The sequence below is a fragment of the Oryzias latipes genome, chromosome 16, assembly GCF_002234675.1.
Source record: "Oryzias latipes chromosome 16, ASM223467v1".
NCBI classification, from domain to species: domain Eukaryota; kingdom Metazoa; phylum Chordata; class Actinopteri; order Beloniformes; family Adrianichthyidae; genus Oryzias; species Oryzias latipes.
In genome coordinates, this window is record NC_019874.2 from 14,744,507 (window position 1) to 14,765,443 (window position 20,937).

Below are 20,937 nucleotides of genomic sequence, written 5' to 3' on the forward strand. Positions count from 1 at the left end.
TGATCATTTAAATCCAGCGTTTTGGGGTTATTTTTGTTGATAGAAACATGGGGATTTAAAAAAATGAATCAATGCAGGATCTGAACATTGATTTGAACTGCAAGTGAAGCTACAGCGTCAGCGGTGTCCTTAAGTAGCTTTTCATGGCTCCTCGCGGGTCATGTAAGGACATTTTGGCTGCCAGCCGGGGTGAGAAGTGTTTACAGTCCTTTGTGTTGACATTCCAGAGTCTGCTCTTTGTGAGGAATATTATACTATTATAACACCGATCTAACCCCCCAGCTAATGGTAGAAATTAAGATAACTTGTTTAAACACTTAGCAAAAATGTTTGGAGAGACCAGAAAAGTCGCCGAGGAATGACGTCAGCACGTATTACATTGAATGATGACGCCGTTCGATTATTAAAAAAAAAAAAAATCAGCCGTTTAAAAAATATCTGAGAATTGGGTCAGTGCACGAGGCGGGACAGACGGGTTCAGAATGCGTCCTCTCCGCTCCAGGTTTGACTTCTCGTGTTTTCTTTAGCTAAGACGCGCCTCAGCGGTAAAATAACCTGTTCTGACGAGGTGAGACTGAGAGAGATGTCCGGCGCTTCAGCATCTGCAAACGAGAGCCGTTTAGACCGGGTCGGACTGGGTTCTGGGGTACCAACCCTCTTTTTAAAATATATTTATTTATTTAGAACGTTGACGCTAGAACCGCGGCTCTGAGGGCTTAGCTGAGAGACAGAAACGCCGGTAGATGCCAAGCTGAGAACCTGGAGGCTGCTCGGTCGAGACCCAGGAAATCCCAGTCCTGCCTCGTCCCTTCAGCCTGGTAGCAACACGCGTTTCAGTAGTTCTCGTAAGTTTACCGCCGCGCGCGCCTGAACGACATGGCCCGGCTAACACTAGCTAGTGGGTTTACGCCTGATGATGATGATGCAGACCCAAATGATGCCTTTTCACCATAGTCTGTCAATAATATAACTCACTAGCTTACACCTCCACGACGTGGAATTACTGATTCAAACAACCTCGCTGTGAAAACAGTTTTTATTATTAGTATGTTTGACGAAAAGAAATAAAATCTACTTGCAGGTAATGAGACATAAAGACTATTGCAGATGTGTTTGACAGTGCTATGATTTGCTATAACCCGGTCATTTGTATAATAAAAGCTATTAAATTAGATAACTACTACCAATAATGAACAAATATTTGATTAGAACTCCTTCTTTGGTGAATCAACTCCACACCACTTAGTCCTCCCACTCAGTTAATGTGTGAATGTTCCTGTGCATGATGGAGGCTCAGGGTTGTACTTTAGTTGTGTGGGAGACTGCCTTTTGTATGTGGACAAGTCTCAAAACAAGACTCTTTAAAAAGATTTTTAATTGATGCCAGCATTTGTTTAAAATCCATGTGAAGGTATTGAATGATTAAAATCAGATGTAGTTAAAGTTAAAGTACTATTATCCCACTTTCTTAGGTCTAAAGAGGTTGATTAAATGCTGATTTTCATTCGCAATTATTGAACATCTTTTTTTTTCTGTTTACATGATACAATGTTTTTTTGTTTTTTTAAATTGTCCTGCAAGCAAGCGTTATTTTTCATTTTTAGGTTTGGGATAGCCTCTTGTTTTAGAATGATGGATGTAGAGCCAAAGGTTTTTTGTATTTCTGCATGGCCACAGGGGGGGGTTAACAGGGTCCTCTCACAGCGAGAAGGCCCTGGTTCCAATCCCAGCGTGGTCATTTCTGTGCGGAGTTCTCCTTGTTCATGCGTGGGTTTTCTCTGGGCACTCCAGCTTCCCCTCACAGTCCAAAAACAAGCTTTATAGATTATTTGGGGATTCTAAATTGTTCTTAGGTGTGAATGGTTTCTGTCTGTGTGTGACCCTGTGATTGGCTGTCCAGGGTGTACCCCGCCTTTGCCTAACAGTAGCTGGGTAGGCTCCAGCAACCCCATGACCCTGAGCAGGAATTAGTGGGTTTAAAAAATGGATGAATGGATTTGTTTCTTTGCTTCTGTGCATTGGGTTCACTATATTAACTGTATCATGTTACCTGTAAGCTTAACTCACGAATTCATCAATTGTTAACATTGAGTGTCAATGTTTAAAATAGAATGTGTATGACCTATTTGTTTTTTTTGCTTTCTCATAAACTCTTAATTCCAGACCTTTTTGAATAAGCAAGCATGTGAACCTTCAGGGCCCTGCCGCAGTTCTCTTTCCTAAGGAGCACACAGTCTGACAATGTCGAGTCGCCGGAAATCCACCACACCATGCATGGTGCTGCCTTCTGATGTGTTAGAGCCGGAGACCGCAGAGGACAAAACAGATCGGGTGAAGGAGAAAGAGGCAAACGATGAAGACAAAGAGGAGAAAGTGAAGGAAGCAAAAGAGCTAGGCTCCACTTCAGAGGAGCATGGTCAGGTTGTAGTGGTTGTTCCCACTCCACCTGCTGCCGGTAAGAAACGCAAGCTCAGAAACTTTACAAATCCGTGAACTTGAAGGATAAATAACCTTTCAGTAACTTTGTGTAGGTGGGTCTTTTAATCAAACAATTCATTGTGTCTCCCCTGTAGATGAGGTGAGTGTCTCCGCTGTAGAATGCAATGAAGAGGCTGACTGTACGTTGAGGAGCGGAACTGCAGATCCTCCCGAGGATTCAAGTGCCGATCCGTCTCTCCAAGAGCAGCAGAAGGATTCACCTGGGGGAGGAGGAGGAGGAGGAGGAGCAGACCCCGCTGCCATGTCCGCCATTTCTCTCAGTAAAACTCCAATTATGAGGTTGAGGACCAAATCAGAACCCAAGAGAATCGCAGTGTCCCTGAAGTCTGTCGATGAGATTGCAGAGGGTTTGGCGGCAGCGGATGAGAGGGAGCTGGGTGGAGAGCTGGAACCAATAGAAGCCCCTCTGGGACCCATGACACCCGTGGAAATGTTTCTGCACGACTCAGTGAAGTTCGGGGGAGGCAGCTTCCTGTTCAGTCCACCATCAGAACAGCAGAGAAAATCGTCGGTTTTAAACCCCACCGTTGTGCCTGCTGGCCTGGCACAGGTAGAGTGCAAAGACCACTTTCTTCTAAGTTGTTTTTTTTTCCTGCAAAACTGGATGTAGAAACGCAACCAATATGTGACATTTCACTCCATATTTTCAAATTAAAAGCTTCAAAACCTTCAAACTTTCCTACACTGTGTGTTCTCACTAACAAGTTAAAGATTGTCAACACAGTAGCAGTTGTGTAAGTTGTGTCAGGAGGAACACCTTATAGTGGGCTGTAATTATGTAACTATCCTTATGAAGCATCAGCTGCAATCTGTATCCCTTCTTTTGTTCCAGGTCCTTTCTGCGTTTCAGGCCCAACAAAGTGCAGCAGCAACATCTCATCCTCAGCTGCTGATTCCTGTTAGCAGCATCCCCTCCTACAGTGCAGCCATGGACACCAACCCCCTCCTCTGCAGTGCTTACAAGAAGTTTCCCTACCCCTCCATGGCAGAAATCCGCAACCTGGCAGCACAGACACAGTTCACAGAGGAACAGATAAAGGTTAGAACTTCTTAAAGTTTCCTCAGTTTGGGACTGCGGACCCTGTATTTCTTCATGCAGCAGGTGTTCTCTTTATGTCCTTTACTAAGAATAATCCCTGTTGTCATAACAGTGTGTATGGATTATAGGGGAGGAGGCAAAAACTAACCATAACTGAAATGCCGTAAATTGGTTTTGTTTTTCTGTCCACTATTCTTCATAGTTTTACTTTAAACATCCTTATTTTTTTCCGACACCGATTCAGGATTTTCAAATGTTCTTTTCTATTTCATTTAGTTTGAAAACAGCTCAGTTTGTCTTCACGGCTCTTTCTTGCTTGATCTCTGCACAGGTGTGGTTGTCAGCCCAACGACTGAAGCACGGCGTGAGCTGGACTCCAGAGGAAGTCGAGGAGGCCAGGAGGAAACAGTTCAACGGAACGGTCCACACCGTGCCTCAGACTATCACCGTCATACCTGCACACCAGCTGTCAGCTGCTGCTAATGGACTGCAGTCCATCCTGCAGACCTGCCAGATAGTTGGCCAGCCTGGCCTCATGTTCACACAGGTAAGACAGTTAACCTATTTGTTTTATTCTTTTGGTGGAGGGAGCCTAACACCATCCTTACTGGCACTTGATTTGTCCTGTATTTAACCAGGGAAATTTAACTAGAGATTTCATTTTTTTCTCAGAAGTATTTAATGTTAAAGTTGCCCTTCTGAACTGTACATTTGTCTGTTTGCTATCCTGCAGGTTTGTCCAGGTGGACCTCTTCCAGTGACTAATCCTATCACCCTGACCGTGACGGGACTGCCCACTCAGTCCCAGAGCGCCACCAAATCTTGTCAGCCTTCTCCAGCAAACAGCGAACTGAAACGGGCTACCACGATCCAGCCTCCATCTCTGTCTCCTCAGGTAAGGACCTGACTTTAATCTCCCTTTTGGAGTGGTTGATGTTAAAAAAAACAAGTTTATAATTTCTAGAATTTGGCCTGTCCTGGTGGCTTTCACTCTTGGATAATCCTGTAACATCATGGCTTTTGCAGACATGTAATCATTTTCGCTTTTATCTTTCTGTACGGAGGAATTCCAGTTATATTTTTGATTAATGAATGACTCTTGACCAATGAACAATTTTTTTTTACTTCTCAGGAGAACTCGGCACTCAGTGCTGATAACTTCAACATGCGACCTAAGAAATCCAAAGAGCAGCTGGGAGAGCTGAAGGCCAGCTACATGAAAAACCACTTTGTTACAGATGCAGAAATTGCCCGCTTGATGAAAATTACCAACCTGACAAAGGGGGAGATCAAAAAGTGGTTCAGCGACACCCGATACAACCAGCGCAACTCCAAAAACAGTCATGTCATCATTTTCCACGACGGAGGGCCGAGAGAAGGTAGCAGCTTTAGCAGTGCTGCCAACACCCCAATAGTTATCGACTCAAGCGATGAAACGCCAGCTTCTCCTCATCCTCCACACACTCCTCCTGTCAAGGAAAAAGAGTCACGGCCCAAAACATGGAACCCTTTTCCCGACTTCACACTACAGAAGTTTAAGGAGAAGACTCCAGAGCAGCTTGTGGTGCTGGAGGAAAGTTTTGAGAGAAGCAGCACTCCGACCGACGAGGAGCTGAGTCGACTCAGGACGGAGACAAAACTGACAAGAAGGGAGATTGACGCCTGGTTCAGCGAGAGGCGAAAAGTTCCATCTGCAAGTTCTTCGTTCCCAGACTCCGGGAGAGGGAAAGGGAAGACGGACGCTACAAAGACAGGAGAGGCAGAGGAAGCAGATTCATATTCCCCCTCTGCCTCCTCATCTCGAAAGGACAGCCAAACTCCTCCAGGAAGTTGCAGCAAGAGGCCGCCTGGGTGCAGCAAGAAAGAAATGAGAGATAAAACGAAAAAGACTCCGGAGCAGCTCCATATTCTAAAATGTGCCTTTGTGCGGACCCAGTGGCCCACCCCAGAGGAGTACGACCAGCTGTCGGAGGAGAGTGGCCTTCCTCGACCCTACATCGTCAGCTGGTTTGGGGACTCGCGGTACTCCTGGAAAAACGGAAACCTGAAGTGGTTCTTTCAGTACCAAAGCGGCAGCGTGGAGAGGCCGAGCAGCGGGAGCGGCAGTAAACCGGGAGGGGCTGGCGGGGGTCGCAAAAGACGTGGGCGAAACCGTGGTTGGGGCCGATCCCGGAGCAGGAAGCAGCCAAAGAGATCCAGCCATTCAAGTGCAGATTATAAATGCCCCCTGTCTAAAAAATTCAAGACCGGGAAGGACTTTTTAAAGGATTACTACTTAAAACACCACTTTCTCAATGAGCAGGATCTGGATGAGCTCGTCACCAAGACTAACATGAGCTACGAACAGGTATTATATATCATTCAATTACACTTAATAACATTGAAGTTTGTTGAAGTAATTAGCATTTCATACTATTCGACTTTTTCTGGAGCAACATTCTTCTCTGTTTTAGTATTTTATTCAATCGCTAAATTGTCTTTCCCTTCCAAATCTATCCATCAAAGCTCACCTCAACACCTACAAAAGTCCTTTTTTATTCTCCTTCCTTATTCAGACTTTCTTTTGTGCTTCACTTAAATGTTGATGCCTTTACTTCCTCTCAGATCTCTGTGATCTAAGAATAAAACTCTTGGTTTTTAGAGTTTTTTTGTTTGCATTTTTTGCCTAATTATCTTTAAAAAGGCTGACAACAGCCTAAATTGTCTTTTCTTAACTTGGAAAGATAGATTTTTTTTTTTTGTAATTACTGATGTGTTTTTTAAGTTAGTGTGAAGGCTTCAGGAAACTGAAACTCTGGCTTTCACAGAGGCAACCACACTTCCTGAGTATCAGTAAAGACGCCTAAACCACAATCTAATTGGTAATTCATTATAGGTTTCTCACCAAGACTTGATTTCTATTGTAATTCTATAATAAAATGGTTTTCAGTTCAGTTCATAGGTAATATTGCATTAAAAAAAATATTGTGCCAATGTTTATCTGAAGTTGTAGGTGTTTTATTTTTAAGTAATCACTTTTTTTCATGTCTTGACATACAAAGGCAACAATTTTAGATATAAAATATTGATTTGACATCATTGGAGTAGCAGATAAAAACATGAATGAGTAGAGTTGTTATGTCTCCAGACCTCTGCTGTCAGGTTCACACATATTCCTGTCTCTAAAGGTGAGGGAGTGGTTCGCTGAGGTCCAGAAACGCTTGGATATGGGCGCCGACCCCTTCATGGAGCTGGCCTCGGGGCGAGCAGACGGAGACAAAAGAGGGGAGCTAGGCGAGACATCAGCGCCCACCGAGGAGCGGATAAGCCCGGGGATGGGAGATGAAGATGACGACGATGATGCTGAAGAGGATGACGGTGAGGACACGGACGACAGCGAGGTTTGGGAGCCGTCGCGTAGCGTCAAGAAGTCCTTGTCCGTTTCAGAAGACTAGTGAGAACGGAAGGCAGGTTGGAACTTGAATGTTACAAGAGGAGATCTGCATTAATTCATGCTGGAAGACTTTTAGCTAAACCAATCGTGTTTTATTTCCCTCCTAATAGGCTTGTCTGTCACCTTAAATATTCCTAATTTGATTGTTTTTTTTAAACATGTCTCTGTGACTAAATAAGTGGACTATTAGCTTTAGCTCACTCTTTCAGTACTTTTACTAAAAGTTAGAAAGTCTGATGAAAGTTGGCTTGTGTTACACAAAGTGTTGTCAAAGTTCACCATTCACAGTCTTTAAGATGAACCGATGACAAAAAAACTCTTCAGATCAAATAATTACCCCAAACTAAATAATCCATCCATTCATTCATCACTCTGAAGAGGTGATGGATCCTGTGAGGAGTTTACCGTTTGCGCGTCCTCCTCAGATTTACCTGTCTTGCTGGATTCAACCTGAAAGGGTGTGGTTATTTATGTGTTTGTGTTAGGAGTGTTCTAATGTTACAAGTAAGTTGAGATTCGAACGTAATGAATGTCTCACCACGCGTTCTGCACGAAACCACTGAAAAAGGACTTTCAAAAGTGACAAGCGTGTCAACCGTTTGAGATCCCTGCTGAGCAGCGTCCACAAGGACGGCGTCAAATATCCGATAGTGGATGTTTGTTGTTTTGTTTATGTTTATTTCTAGCACCTTTAAAGTGATCTCAAGTGCCAGATAATGCAAATCAGAAGATTTTTGAGCATTGTTTGATGTGAAAAACGGAGGCCTACAGTTGTGCTTTTAAGTAGTAATATGAACCCTGCTCATCCCTCGGTGATAATGATTTATAAATGATCTGATTTGATTATGCACAGGTTTTAAACGTGATGTGCCACATGATCTTCTGCAGATTTAAAGACAATAGACCTGTTGTGCCAAAGCACTGCACAATGACTAATGTCCACTGCTAGATGGACACCGTTTTCACAGAAAGCAGTATTGAAGTCGCAGACCAAACTCTGTAAACGACAGCTCCAGCTGCAGATCCAGGGCAGATGTGGATAAAAAAAAAATTCTGAATCAAAACCCTTGTCGTTTTAAAGCATTTTAAATTAAAATGTGATTCTGCACTGGAAAAAAAATCATAGGAAGCACCTCAATCCAAAAGAAAAATGCACTTTGTCCACTTTTAAAATGAGTGGAATAAATCCTGATTAGCCACCTTACTCTCATTAAACCATGAAATGGCTCTGAGAGACCAAAACACACTGAACCATTGTTTGGCCTTTTTTTTTACTTGATCATCAATGGATGTTTATTGAAAAGAACAATCTGTTGTACAAATTTCATCTTTTGTAACCCCATTATTGACAAAAGGCTGCTCTTTTAATGTAAAAAATGAGACTTGATCTTTTCCTTAAAATGACTGGAATTTGTCTTTGGTCTTGTTTTGTGACACAAATGGTACAGCACCTTCCCAAAAACCAATTTCTGTAAATGTTATCAATGCCTTGTCCTCTACAATTGCCTGCAACAACAACAGACTGACATGCAGACATGCTTTTATAGTTAGGATCTTTAAAAAACGAGAAAAAAAAAAGCTGGTTTAGGAAGCTGAAGATCTTCAAAGAATCGGTGAGGCCTGATGATTGCAGCAGAAAGTCTTCCAATGGACGCCCTGTTTGTGTTTTCCTCACAGATCACTGCTATAAGACAACATACCAGCTGCTGTCTCATTTATTGTTCCTTCCTGTAGTCGGAAACTGTTGAAGCCTTATCTTTAAACCTGCTAGTGTGCATGGCGTGCTCCTCTTTAAGACGGACTTTACCTATTTGACTTTGATAATCAAAATCGTTTTCTAAAGAAATACATGTCCAAACTAAACTGTGACTCTAGAAAAAGTTGTTTTTTCTGATATGAAAAGATTCCTACATACTGGAGTTTGCTTACTTTTTCTAGATCTTTAAAAAAAGAAAAAATCAGCACCTCGCTGTTCCAGGTGTTTCTGGATTTTCTCACAAGGCTCTTGTCAGCAATTTGAAACAATTTTGTCAAAATAAATCTTTTTTAGAAACTTTCAATTTGTTGTTTTTAGGACCTGAAGGTGAGAAATGGACATTTCTTTATGTATTAGCAAGAGCCTTTTCACCAATTAACAGCTTTATGATGTGAAAGTGTCATGTTTGCAAAAACCCAGACAAGTAACAGCTCCTTCTGTTTGTACTACGCTGTATGTGAAGTATATTCTGGGCTGAACTACATCCAAAGCTTTAATTATACTACAGTTTATTACCAAGTCCAAATTTGCCAAGTTTTAGTTCCTTTTCCTTGATGTTTTTTGACTTTTGGAGACATGTTTGGAGTACCTTTCCTGCCTGGGACAAACAGATTTCTAAACTAAGGTGAAACTGTTGAAGAAAAGTCAGAGATCAGTCACCTGCCAGCATTTTAAACCCTTTTATAAGCTGTTCACTCTTAGTGTTAAGCTAGTCCACAGTAAGAGTAGTTTAGCTCTAAAACTTCTAAGCATCATGGCCTCGCTCTTTTATTCTGTGCCCTTTTTTTCCACAATACTTGGCTGTTCCTTCTACGTGTTCTATCAATGCAGCAGCTCCATAGACTGGACTTTGATAGAGTCCTGTCAGTGTTTCTCAATGGCTTTTTGAATGGAAAAATATACAATCACAACTCAGAGGAAAATATAAGTTCCTTATTCATTTGGTTTTTTTTTAAACTAGCACGATATGAGGAAAACTCGCGATTTGCGATATTAAGTATCAATATTGCAATGAGGATATAACTTGTAATACATGAACAAATAACAAAACAACCGAAAACATCATTTCCATTTCACTGCCACAGTTTATATCTTATAGAAGAGTCAACATCTCCTAAATTATACTCCAAATAACCCTCGTCTACATAGGAGGTGAACATCTAACATGGCTTCATCCGATTGGTCGAATGCATAAATGGATTTATTTGATTCTTTAAACACTTCAAGCTGCCATAAGAGTGTTTTAGCACATTTGAGGTAAGCATTTAACACAAATGTTGCCGTCTTTTGCGATATGGGTATGGTACCACTTGATATCGCGATAACGATAAATTTGCGATTTATTTTGCAGGTCTATTTAACACATTTACACAAAAAAAAGTAATTTTAACTCATATTAATTGCTCAATGTATTTTCGAAATGATGTTTAAAACTTTAACATGATTTTCTGTTTTGTTTGTCACAAATGCCAACATTTTAAAGGAAACATTTCCAGGTTTTTTTTAAAAATCATGAAGGCAGGTTGACTCCAGAAAAATATCAAAAGGATCTAAGTATTTTCATAAATTCTATATACATGCCAGCACTGTTTTCACTGAGTTGTGATTCTATATTCAAAAGTTGTAATGCAAACTACTTTATATTGTGGAGTTGAGCTAAGAGCAAACAAAAAAACAACATTGTGATCTTCATCAGTGGATTGTATGCAGTCCTGCTGTCCTCAACTGCAGGTACATCATCTATCAAGTTTTTACATATCTGTTCATGTTATGGTCTCTGATTAATGACACCAAATAATGTTAGGCAACCTTAATGTCTCAAAAGACATTTGTTAATTAGCTTTTTTTTTCGTTAGTGAAAGGAAAAATTAACAAAACTTGAGCTGCCCGCCCATAAACTCAACCCACAATCAAACTGTAGACTTTTTTACTCTACCAATAAAAATTAATAAATGAAGCTTCTTCATTTCAAACCCTTTAGATTTCTGTCAGTAATTTTGAAGTTCCTAACAAAATGTTTAAAAAAAAATAAAAAACCTGTAAGGAATGGCTCAGTGCAGAGTTTTTGACTTTAGCAAAAACAAAAAAGATTCTTTTTTTTAAAGGTTGAACTCTGACTTAATTTAAATGTAAAACATTTTTATTGAAATCCTGACTTGTGAATGCGTGTATTGTAAAGTTGTTGTACTTTTCCCTTTTTGTACATTCATATATTCGACTTGTGTACTTTGCCACAGTCCTACAGTGCTCTTCACGTGTTCCCCGTATTTACACCGGTAGTAGGGTGGAGGTTTTATTCAGATTCCAATGTTTTCCTTATTCCCCTAGCTCTGTCACATTTATACAGGAACAACATTCAATTGAAAATTGTGATGTGAAATGTATTTCACAACGATTGTGTTTTTGTTTTATGTACGCCCCCCAGATGTTGAATCAAACAATATTGGGTATTTTCCTTCAATTCTTTGTATATTTTCCTTTTTTTTCTGACTTGAGGCAGCCGTTACAATTAGTTCCAAAGATATATTTTAGAAAACATTCAGCTCAAACTAAGATTTGTCAAATATGTTACATATATTTTGACTTTGTTTGAAGACATAGGTTGAATTATTTAACTGTCCTCCACCATGAAGTGTTACAAAAGTGATGTCAGCCATGCGTATGATCAAAAATCCCAACAAAACGGCTGAAACTGGCGTTGCTCTGTGTCTGTGTCCCCTGTACATCTGAAGTCTGTTAAGTATCTGTTTGAATTTGTTGTTACTAGGCGGAATGACAAGCATGTGTTCGGTGTTTCTGCAGTATTGGTTTAGAAAGCAGTCAGTGTTGATTTAACGCCCCCAGCTGTTGTTTGGCTTTATTTCTAACTTGATTTTAAAAAGTTAGCTATTTATTTTTTTTAATTGTTTGAGGACAATTCCCAATCAATTTGGATCAAGCGATGTGCACTTGTACAAAACAAATGTTTTTGTCAAAAATAAATCCTTTGAAAAACACACTTGTCTGATTGTCATGTGTTGAAAACATTCAGTGGTTGTTATAAATGATCAAAATCCAACCTTTTGAATCATTAATTAAATCTAAGTCTAAATGTTACCTTACAGCATTAGTTATAGAATGGTTAATGAAAAAGAAGTAAATAAGAAATCTTACTTGATTTTCTCATTGTGAATAAAATAAATAAAACTTGAGTTTGTCTACATTTGCTCATGTTTTCTTTTCTTAAAGCCTACCAAAATATTTCTTCTTAACAAATTTAGTTGATTTGTCGTTTTCCTGAAACACAGCTTCAAGTTTTCTTCGAGAGATACTTCTCAGTCTTGTTAGTGGATGGATCTACTACATAAATTTCAGATCAGATTTCTGATATACATTTACAAAAAAGTATCCATATTTCAAAAGGAACAAACACATCAAGAGCACAACAAACAAGATTACACACAGACGTTTACGCTTGATAAAATCTCAGGCTAAACCTCCTTTTAACCTGAGGATTAACTAATAAAGTTGTGTTTTTTTTTCCGAAAAACACGCAAAAAAAAAAACTATCTTTGCCCTCTTGGTAATTGTGTAAAGACTTTAAGAAATTGATTCCAAAGGATTATTAAGGATTAAGGTGTTATGTTTTTGCTAGTTAAACAATTGTAGGAAAAAACTATTTTATTAAGATATAAAAAAAGGCCTTTAATGGCAGAGAACTTTTAGACCAGATAGTTTGGGTCTTTGATTTGACAAACTATCGAACATATTAAATGTCATGTAAAAAAAAAAAAAAAAAAAATATATATATATATATATATATATATATATATATATATATATATATATATATATATATATATATATATATGTATATATATATATATATATATATATATATATATATATATATATATATATATATATATATATATATATATATATATATATATATATATATATGTATATGTCTATATATATATATATGTCTATATAGCCATTCTTATTATAGCTCTTGTAAATGTTTTGAATTCTAATACTACTACTACTAATAATAATAATAATAATAATAATAATACTAATAATAATAATAATAAAATCATTTTTTAATCCAATCGGAACCTTTCTTTCCGGAACTTAAAATATGGGCTCATGTTTTGGTGGTGTAGCTGATGATGAAGGACCGTATGTCCGTCTAAACATGTTTGAAGTGTTGTAGGAGGTATTCGTTTGTTGTTTTGTTCCAGATGGAGATATTTGGAAGTACATTCGATGACTCCGTGTTTTCGGAGGCCAGAGACCGAGTATGTGAGTCTCTGACATCATATAACCCCAAGATGTGTGAGGCAGAGGTGAGTGAATGAACGGATCTTCAAAACGTTAATTAAACGATCATCAACGCTGTGGTACTTTAACACTTTTGTCACCTCTTAATTAGGCAAACCTTAGTTAAAAAAGAGAATAAGCCAGATATCATCTTGTTCCAGCTGTGATAAATGAAACTATTCAAAACAAAAAACGTAAAGAGCCCAAAAGATAAAAAGAGAGGTTTGCTTGGTGAAGAATTTCTTTATTCTAATAAAATTCCATATCATCGTTAAGTTCCAAAGCTTCACTCATATTAGGAAGGAGAATGCGTTTGTTGGATCATAAGATCAAAATGAAGAAATAAGTATTTTCAGAAACAAAACAAAAATGTTGTGCAGACCTCATGTTTTATCTTACTTTTCTTTTTCTATAAATTTTTCTTTAGGTCAATAAGGGGGGAAGGTGCAGCATGGCATTACAATACTTGTTTGTCCTCAACCTGTTCCATTGAAAGACTGCCATGTAGAGAAATGTTTGAAGGTGTTTGTGCTCTTCATCTCTTTTGCGCAGTGGTTTTGTGAAGGTGCTGCTTTGGAAACAGACGATGCAATAGAGAAACAGAAAGTTTACAAGTTTAGAGGAGACCTGGCCATGAGAAAAGGGAACTATCAGGTAAACAAAACCAACACTTTGATCCTCACCTTTTGACTAAACGCACAAATGTTTGCTAAAATGACAAAGAACAGACAGAGAGGAGATGAATTTAACCAACCAGGAATAGTAACTCTGTAAACATATTTCTGAACATATTTGGCAAAAATAATTGCAGCATGACCAAAGGAGGAAAAAATAAATGCTCTCTCATGCAGGTTAAAGCTGCAAACCCACCATATTGTTTGCATCCTGTTCTGTTTCCTCAGAAAGCCTTAGAAGCGTACAACAGCTGCCTGCAGTGGATTGCTGACAACAACCTGACCATTAGGCGGGATGTGCTGGAGGGAATGGCTCGATGCTGCACCAAACTAGGACAGAGAGACCGAGCTCTGGACTTGGTTGATTTACTGGTAAATGCCTTCTTTTATAGGGACTTTATTTTTGAAACACGCTGTAAGGAACATTTTATCGTTGTATTCCTGATTTTCAGATGAAAATGGAATGAAATGTTTTACGTTTGTGCAATAAGATAAAGTGGAAAACAGGTTTAGAAGAAATAGGTGTTGATGTATTTGACAATAAGATGACTAATAGTTCCTTTTTTGCTTAAACCTATAAGTTTAGATATTAAAATCATTTTTTTAAAAACATTTTTTAAGATAAATATATTAATCCTGTATAAAATGTATGATTTTCAAATTAAAAGGTGTACTTAACAGGCAACTCAGTTATTTATAGAGTTAAACTTAATAAAACTTGCAAAAGTTTTGATCTTTATATAAGTATATTATCTGAAAAAAGCTTCTTGTACATCGGTATTCATTTAGCAACAAATTCATGACAGTGATGTGAATGGAAAGTAGGTGGCATAAAAGACAGCTTTAAGAAAAAGTTTGAACTAAAGAGAATCATTTACTCTGGAAAGTATACTTTCTCATATTTTATGCCAGTTTTAAAACACACTTTCAAATATTAAAATCTGAAAAGTATTTTTATTTTACTTTTCAGAGCAAAGAAGCCTCAAACACCTGTCACCTGACAAGTCTGCTGCTGCTAAAGGTCAGTATCAAGCACTCACCCATCATGTCATCAGTTTAATTGTAGCTCCATCAAAATCGAGCATTTGTGAAATCATTTAGGAGGAAAATCTGGCTGTTTCTCCTGCAGGTCAGCGTACATCAGCATTTTGGATCTGTGAGATCAAAGATATCCTGTCTGCAGCAGCTGTGCAGCCTGCTTCCCTTTAACCCCTGGCACTGGCTGAGCTTAGGACAGGTGTGTTTGCAGCTACTCGACCCCAACCCAGCCATAGGTAAGCAGAGTCATCATTTCTCTAGGTGCTGTTTCTGTGTTGTTCCATTGGCCTGCAGTGTAATCTGTTTGCAGCAGTGGAGGGTCTGCATCTAGAGGAGGAAGAGGAACTCCACAAGGACTGGATCTGGCTCAAAGCCTGCATCAGTTTCATCAGGACAAGGTACAGTTTGTGGACGCATGTGCTGTTCAAAAACGGCACACGTACCTGTTGTCTACATTTAAATCACATTTAGATATTCCTCAGATCCCTTAGAAATTCAGTGCAGGAATTTACAGATTCCAGAATTTACCGGGAATTTATTATTTACTTGTGCAAGAAATTGAAGAAAAAAAAGTTCTTGCTGAGACTTATCAGAAGCAAATTTGTATTTTAACTTTTCTAGTTGGAAGAATGCACTTTCAAATTGAGTGTAAGAGATGAGCTCATCAGGAAGATGTCCTCTCTGCGTTTCACAGATTGCTGTTAAGAGTCCTTCGGCAGCAGCAGTCCTCTTTTGTGCTGCAGCGCAGCAGAAGGGCGTTAGAGATCACAGAGGAGGCGCTACGGCGCTTAAACCCTAAAGAAAAAACACTCCAGACTCTTACTGAGGTGAGAGCTCTGCTTTTTATTCCTGTTTTCCCGAAATATGAACCGTCTGCTTGAATGTAAAGTAGTGAGGTGAGTTGAACTGATTCCAGATTTCCAATCTCCCAGGTGATGTCAGAAGATCTGATTCCAGAAAAGATGAGGGAGGACTTTCAGGACGGGGAGAGCCTGTCCAGCGTGTGCTTGCAAGGCTTCAGAGAGCGATGGTGGAGCAAGGTCCAACTGACATGTGCTGCAGACCGAAACGGGGAAGAAAAAGCCACAACACTGCAGTCACTCATGTCACCTTAAACATTTCTATGAATGTTTTAAAGATTCTGCAATATTTAAAATAAAGGTTTGCTTGTTTCTAATGTGTAAGTGTATAAAGATGATTGTTTTTTGCACTGTAAATATACATTTTAAAACTCACATTTTTTTTTGCTTTAAATAAAAAAATGGAAATGTTTTTTAGTTTTTATAATGAATACACAAACTATGAAACCCTGTTCTGAATGCTACATGTTTGAGCAGATGTGCTCATTTTAAATCTACGTTGTCAAATCTGTGTATTTTCACAGACAAATTATGACTTTTTCTACGTGATTTTAAAGTCTGTAAACAGCATTTACACAAACGTTTGAAGTCTACACTGCGCTCAGTGGCCTGCTGTGCCTCTCTCATTCATGCTCTTGCTTCTTTCCAGCGATGCGTTCACTGTTCTCTGGAGTGGCCTCCACCCCAGCTGTTCTGTCACGTGAATGCCACTGAAAGAGTGGTGTCTCACCACATCTCTGGAGCCTACAGATGGGTAATTCTGCTGAGCCCAGTTGGATCTCTGTAGATTTCCCCGCTGGTACATGCGGGTTTGCAGGGGGGTATTGGCGCTTGGACCTGGCAGATACAGCTTGAGCTCTGCTTGTGTCTTGAGATGAGTTACCATCCGTGCAGGCTGTTGACATGAGAAGTCGGAGTTGGGCTGTGAGCTGAGCAGGCCGGGCGCTTGGCTTCTGGAACTGCTAAAAGCAGACTGAAGGATGGGATTTGCTTGTAAGGCGGGGTATAAGTTGGAGTTATCAGGTGGAACTTCTCTATTTTGTTGAAAGTTGAATTTATTCCAGTGACCTTGTTTATTTGAGGCTTCAGTGAACCCTGAATGTCTGAACGCATGAAAGCCAAGGGGGCTGAGGTTGGAGGTTTTCTTCTGTAGCCACTCGTACTTGGAAGCAGTATTTGGCTCTTTGATCCACTTCTTCTCAGCTGCAGGACTGATGGAACAGCTGATGAGATGAGGAACCAAGCTCGAGGAGGTCTGATCAGGAGCCGTCGTGTTCTGTGGCTTTTCCACCGCTGGACTTTGTTTTTTACCCTTCGCTCCTGGTTCGGCCAAACAGGTTTGCAGCAAAGGAGGCTGATTATCACCATTTTCCCCAGGAGCTTCTCCAGTCAAAAGGGTTGTTGTTGAATTGGTCCAGGATTGTCTCCTGGCTCCATTACCCTCCCAGTGATGCACCGTCTTGGTTTGTTTTGATCTTTGCTTACCGACGTCACTATTCTGAGCTGCAGTAGATGAGTGAAGATGAGGAGTGAGTGGGGCTGGGAGGAAGGTGACAAACCCAGCAACCGACTCAGAGCGGGAGTAAAGTCTGTGAAACTCCTGATGGAAAGGTTTGATGGGGCTCCCCTTCAGGAGGACAGCAAGACTCCGATGGACCTGCCAGGACAGCCACGTGAAACTGTGATGGGGGGGGGAGACACACACACAGTTTGTGCAGTTTTCTTTTTTCTCACACAGCTTGAACAGAAAGGTTTCTTACCTGTATGAACCTGTGAGCACCTCAGCGCCGTCAGTGATGATAAAACTCTCAGCAATCTGACCTGTGAGCTTCCTTCCTGTTTTGGAACAGTAAGTCTGGCCTTGAACACTTCTCACCGACAGCTTCTACAAACAAAAACAACAACTAGCTTCAAAACTACTTCTGTGATCTGCATAAGGAAATAGAACCACGTAAACTTGAGAAGAAATACGTAAATGAGCTGGAATAAACCTAAAATAATGCATGGAAGCCAGAGGGAGCCATACTTTAAGTTTTAAAATACCCATTTTTTTTAACCCTTGTGCTATCCTAGATGACCCCACCCTTACTTTGACATGTTCTCCCTACCATGACAAAGGTGGATAAAGGTGGAAAGATTTCATGTAATTCATGGACACCAGTGAAGATCACAAATCATTGAAGAAGAAAGGTTCAGAGCACTGTCTAGTGGGTCTAGATGACCCAACTCCCAATGTTAAAGTACCTACTATAGCACAAGGGTTAAAAAAAGAACGGTTTATCAGGACTTAGTTTTTGAAATGAAGACATGTCACCTCAGTTCAATCAGAATTAAGAAAGTCTTTTCAATAATAGGCAAAACATCTTTATCCTAACCCATAAGAACTCATGGTGACATCAGTGTAACAGAAAAACATCAGAAATGTGACTTGTGGTTCTCTAGGCTTGTGGTATATTCCACAAAATCTTATTTTGAAGGATTAGTCTGGGTTCTTATGTGGTTAAAAAAAAAAAATCAGAACAACTTTTTCAACTATAAAACCATCCTTGATGAATGAGTCTTCACAGTAATATTTGTTACATTTGTTTGTTGAAATTTGCTTTCTCATAAAGTATTTTAAAAAAGAATGATGTGCTCAAAAATCCAAAGTTGTCCACTAAGAACGTCAGATCAAACAAACTGTCATCCCGATCACACTTCAGTCCAACCTCTAACTGCTGAGATTACAAAACATTACATGAAGCTAAAACTAGTTAATTTCTTTGTATTTTCCTTTTATACCTCAAATACAAATACAGAAAAAAAAAAATTTTGTTTGAAAATAAAAGCATTTTTTGCAACAGGAAATTACATTTAGATGAGTTTTAACTAACAAAAAGTATTTAGTTCCGCTTTTTCTGTCTGATTTTTATAAAAGGACATTTTTCACTAAGTCCATCTTTATGTAAAATTTTTACAACTAATTAAAATGATTTTTTCTTATAATCTATTAAGCTAAAATCCTTTTCACGTTAGTTCTCACATACTGTGCTATCTTAGATGACCCCACCCTTACATTGACGTGTTCTCCCTACCATGACAAAGGTGGATGAAGGTGAAGAAGATTTCATGTAATCCATGGACACCAGTGAAGATCACAAATCATTGAAGAAAATAGGTTCAGAGCACTGTCTTGTGGGGTCTAGATGACCCAACTCCCAATGTTAAAGTGCCTAGGATAGCACAAGGGTTACATAAATTGTACGTTAAAAGGTTCCTATATGAGAAGACTCACAGGGAAGTCTTTGCTGTTGAGTTGATGGTCTTTCCATGTGCTAAGAAACAGGTCCAGGTTGAGAAGATCCAGCAGCAGATAAACCGACACGTTTCTCTTCCTGCTCGCCTCCAGAAGGTCACACAGCAGCTCAGTGTCGCTGAAGCTGTCTGTTACCACCACCAGGCTCTAAACACACAGAGTCCAATGTGACTCAACATGCATGTCTCTCTGAACACTAATTCACTGCACAGACCTGCCTCTTACCTGAACAAGCATGTGCACAAACACCTCCCTCACCCGAAGCTCACCTGCTCAGCTTTACTGATGAATTGTCGAACCAGATCTTTCATACCAGCTGCTCTACTCAGGAAAATCTCAGTACTTTTGTTGCAAGGAGGATCCATGGGTTTCATATCTGGGAGGGACACAATCTTTACCGTGAACCTGCTTCCCACACATTATTGCTGTTTCCATAACACATTTAGAAGGAGCACCTTCTGGACTTAACAGATGCATCTCTTCTACGGTGGAGCTGCTGTCTGTTGACATCATGGAAGATGGTGAAGAAAACTGGCATCCAGCAGACAAGCCTTCTTCTTCTGGTGCACTTGTAACTTTTAGGTAAAGCACAAAACTGTGATCATCCTAATATGAAACAGCTGAAAACTGCAGCATTTACATTGTGTCAGCCGATCAATGTATTTTGAATACACAAATACTGAATAACCAAATCGAACCTGTGTTGCCATTTGTCCTGTTTTCCAGAATGTAATTCTTCTCTGGCTGTGATAGAAAATCCACTTCTCCCTCTGTCTTCAAAGCTTCATGGTATCCCGTCAAGCCCTGACTAAGCAGGCTGTCCACTGCAAGTCTAGCGCTCTCGTTGTGACTCAGGTCCAGCACGGGTCTGTCCGGTGAGAAGACGCATAGTGAGGAGGAGGGGATGCGGAGATCCTGAACCCGTCGCCTCACCTTCCCCAGAGGTTTGGGCTTCATGAACCACAGTACAGACATACCAGAAGCTTAAACCCTCAGATGTAAAGAGAGCAGGACAACTTCAAGCACTAAGCAGATGCAGCAGGACTGAAGGATCACAGTCTGAGGTGTAGTGAAGCAAAAAGACAGGTGCAGGTGAGAAAGGTGAATCCACCCTCTTCAGAGGAGGGTGGTTTCCACAAGCATGATGAGAAGAGACAGGTGAGCTGGCAGTACTCTGTTTAGCTGTTCAGTGTGGTGAAATGACGAAACATAAATGAAAAATAAGCTGATTTTTTTTGACAGTCTGCTGAGCGCCTTATTTTTTTTTTTTTAACTCTGATTTTGTTTTTTTAGGCTCACAGCAGCAACAGCTCGGACGTGATTTGTGTTGAGTGGGTAATGACGGACTCGTTTAACATTTCTCTCTCCAGGCCAGAGACAGCAGGCGAGCACGGATGGGTGGACAAACAGACATGAATGACAGGAATGAGCACGGCTGTCTCCTCGGCTCCTGTCAAACAACACCTGGATGTTATTTGGAGCTAAAACAGACCCCGTCAGCAGGTAAGTCACAAATCCAGACGTGTTGAAGTACATCAGTCTTTACCTGTACGACAGTGAAAGTTTGAGCTCCACCTTTAACCCATCAGCCACATGAAGGGTGAGATGTTCTGAATCAGCCTGTTTACACGCACACATCACTACCAGATTTCACGAGTTATCCCACAATGAAATAAAAGCTATTTTAAGAAACAAAGTGTTGAAGTATTGATGTCCTTCAGTATTTTTAACTTTGTAAACAGCTATATCCTATTATATCAAGAAATAGAGATATCAAGAGATATTGAGGACTCCTGTGTGCTTTTCTGCATCAATCTTCTTATGTCACTTATACTGTTTCGAGTTAAAACTATGGTTACTTGGTTTGCTATGAACAGTCTGAATATATTTCCTTTTGGGATTGATGATCACTGATAAATGAGCTCAAATGGTGTTTTGTCATGTTTCCTTTGGAACAACTTTAATCATTTCCCCTAATAAACACGGGAACCCTTGCAGTGAAAACTGCTGGTACTCTTCTTTGCTGATGATTCCACAT

At 39.8% G+C, this 20,937-nt stretch overlaps 3 protein-coding genes across 6 annotated transcripts; 2 read left to right on the top strand and 1 right to left on the bottom strand.

Annotated features, from left to right (window-relative positions):
• Positions 1-42: 42 nt before the first annotated feature.
• LOC101172274 (zinc fingers and homeoboxes protein 1) lies at positions 43-8,525 on the top strand. 2 transcript variants are annotated; one of them, XM_011485097.3, is made up of 8 exons: positions 43-502; positions 2,164-2,455; positions 2,574-3,049; positions 3,332-3,538; positions 3,870-4,085; positions 4,272-4,433; positions 4,671-5,885; positions 6,706-8,525. In XM_011485097.3, exons 2-8 carry the CDS (start codon positions 2,242-2,244, stop codon positions 6,970-6,972), a joined length of 2,757 nt encoding a protein of 918 aa, XP_011483399.1. In that variant the 5' UTR covers positions 43-502; positions 2,164-2,241; the 3' UTR covers positions 6,973-8,525. The 2 variants fall into 2 exon arrangements, with proteins under 2 accessions (XP_011483399.1, XP_020565735.1); XM_020710076.2 differs by lacking the exon at positions 43-502 and adding an exon at positions 532-845.
• A 4,334-nt stretch (positions 8,526-12,859) lies between these two features.
• Positions 12,860-16,016, top strand: LOC101172523 (zinc fingers and homeoboxes protein 1). 2 transcript variants are annotated; one of them, XM_023964304.1, is made up of 8 exons: positions 12,860-13,058; positions 13,585-13,686; positions 13,935-14,078; positions 14,677-14,727; positions 14,836-14,980; positions 15,055-15,142; positions 15,439-15,571; positions 15,677-16,016. In XM_023964304.1, the coding sequence occupies exons 1-8, from the start codon at positions 12,954-12,956 to the stop codon at positions 15,857-15,859; spliced, it is 951 nt and encodes a 316-aa protein (XP_023820072.1). In that variant the 5' UTR covers positions 12,860-12,953; the 3' UTR covers positions 15,860-16,016. The 2 variants fall into 2 exon arrangements, with proteins under 2 accessions (XP_023820072.1, XP_023820073.1); XM_023964305.1 differs by having other exon boundaries at positions 15,058-15,142.
• Positions 16,017-16,133: 117 nt separating this feature from the next.
• LOC105355904 (protein FAM83A-like) lies at positions 16,134-20,914 on the bottom strand. Of its 2 annotated transcripts, none has more exons than XM_023964302.1 (6): positions 19,598-20,914; positions 19,355-19,474; positions 19,169-19,275; positions 18,879-19,046; positions 17,365-17,489; positions 16,134-17,283 (listed from the first exon to the last, which is right to left on the bottom strand). In XM_023964302.1, the coding sequence occupies exons 1-6, from the start codon at positions 19,872-19,874 to the stop codon at positions 16,206-16,208; spliced, it is 1,875 nt and encodes a 624-aa protein (XP_023820070.1). In that variant the 5' UTR covers positions 19,875-20,914; the 3' UTR covers positions 16,134-16,205. The 2 variants fall into 2 exon arrangements, with proteins under 2 accessions (XP_023820070.1, XP_023820071.1); XM_023964303.1 differs by having other exon boundaries at positions 17,134-17,261.
• Between the last annotated feature and the right edge of the window lie 23 nt (positions 20,915-20,937).

What these genes read in the sequence shown, in the direction of transcription:
- LOC105355904 (XM_023964302.1), bottom strand. Translation starts at nt 19,874, where the DNA reads ATGTCTGTACTGTGGTTCATGAAGCCCAAACCTCTGGGGAAGGTGAGG. An exon ending in TCATCAGTAAAGCTGAGCAG is followed by an intron (nt 19,047 to 19,168) that starts GTGAGCTTCGGG and finishes CTGTGTGTTTAG; the next exon opens with AGCCTGGTGGTGGTAACAGA. An exon ending in GTGCTCACAGGTTCATACAG is followed by an intron (nt 17,284 to 17,364) that starts GTAAGAAACCTT and finishes CCCCCATCACAG; the next exon opens with TTTCACGTGGCTGTCCTGGC.
- LOC101172523 (XM_023964304.1), top strand. Translation starts at nt 12,954, where the DNA reads ATGGAGATATTTGGAAGTACATTCGATGACTCCGTGTTTTCGGAGGCC. An exon ending in CGACCCCAACCCAGCCATAG is followed by an intron (nt 14,981 to 15,054) that starts GTAAGCAGAGTC and finishes ATCTGTTTGCAG; the next exon opens with CAGTGGAGGGTCTGCATCTA. An exon ending in ATCAGTTTCATCAGGACAAG is followed by an intron (nt 15,143 to 15,438) that starts GTACAGTTTGTG and finishes TGCGTTTCACAG; the next exon opens with ATTGCTGTTAAGAGTCCTTC.
- LOC101172274 (XM_011485097.3), top strand. Translation starts at nt 2,242, where the DNA reads ATGTCGAGTCGCCGGAAATCCACCACACCATGCATGGTGCTGCCTTCT. An exon ending in TGCCTGCTGGCCTGGCACAG is followed by an intron (nt 3,050 to 3,331) that starts GTAGAGTGCAAA and finishes CTTTTGTTCCAG; the next exon opens with GTCCTTTCTGCGTTTCAGGC. An exon ending in CTGGCCTCATGTTCACACAG is followed by an intron (nt 4,086 to 4,271) that starts GTAAGACAGTTA and finishes GCTATCCTGCAG; the next exon opens with GTTTGTCCAGGTGGACCTCT.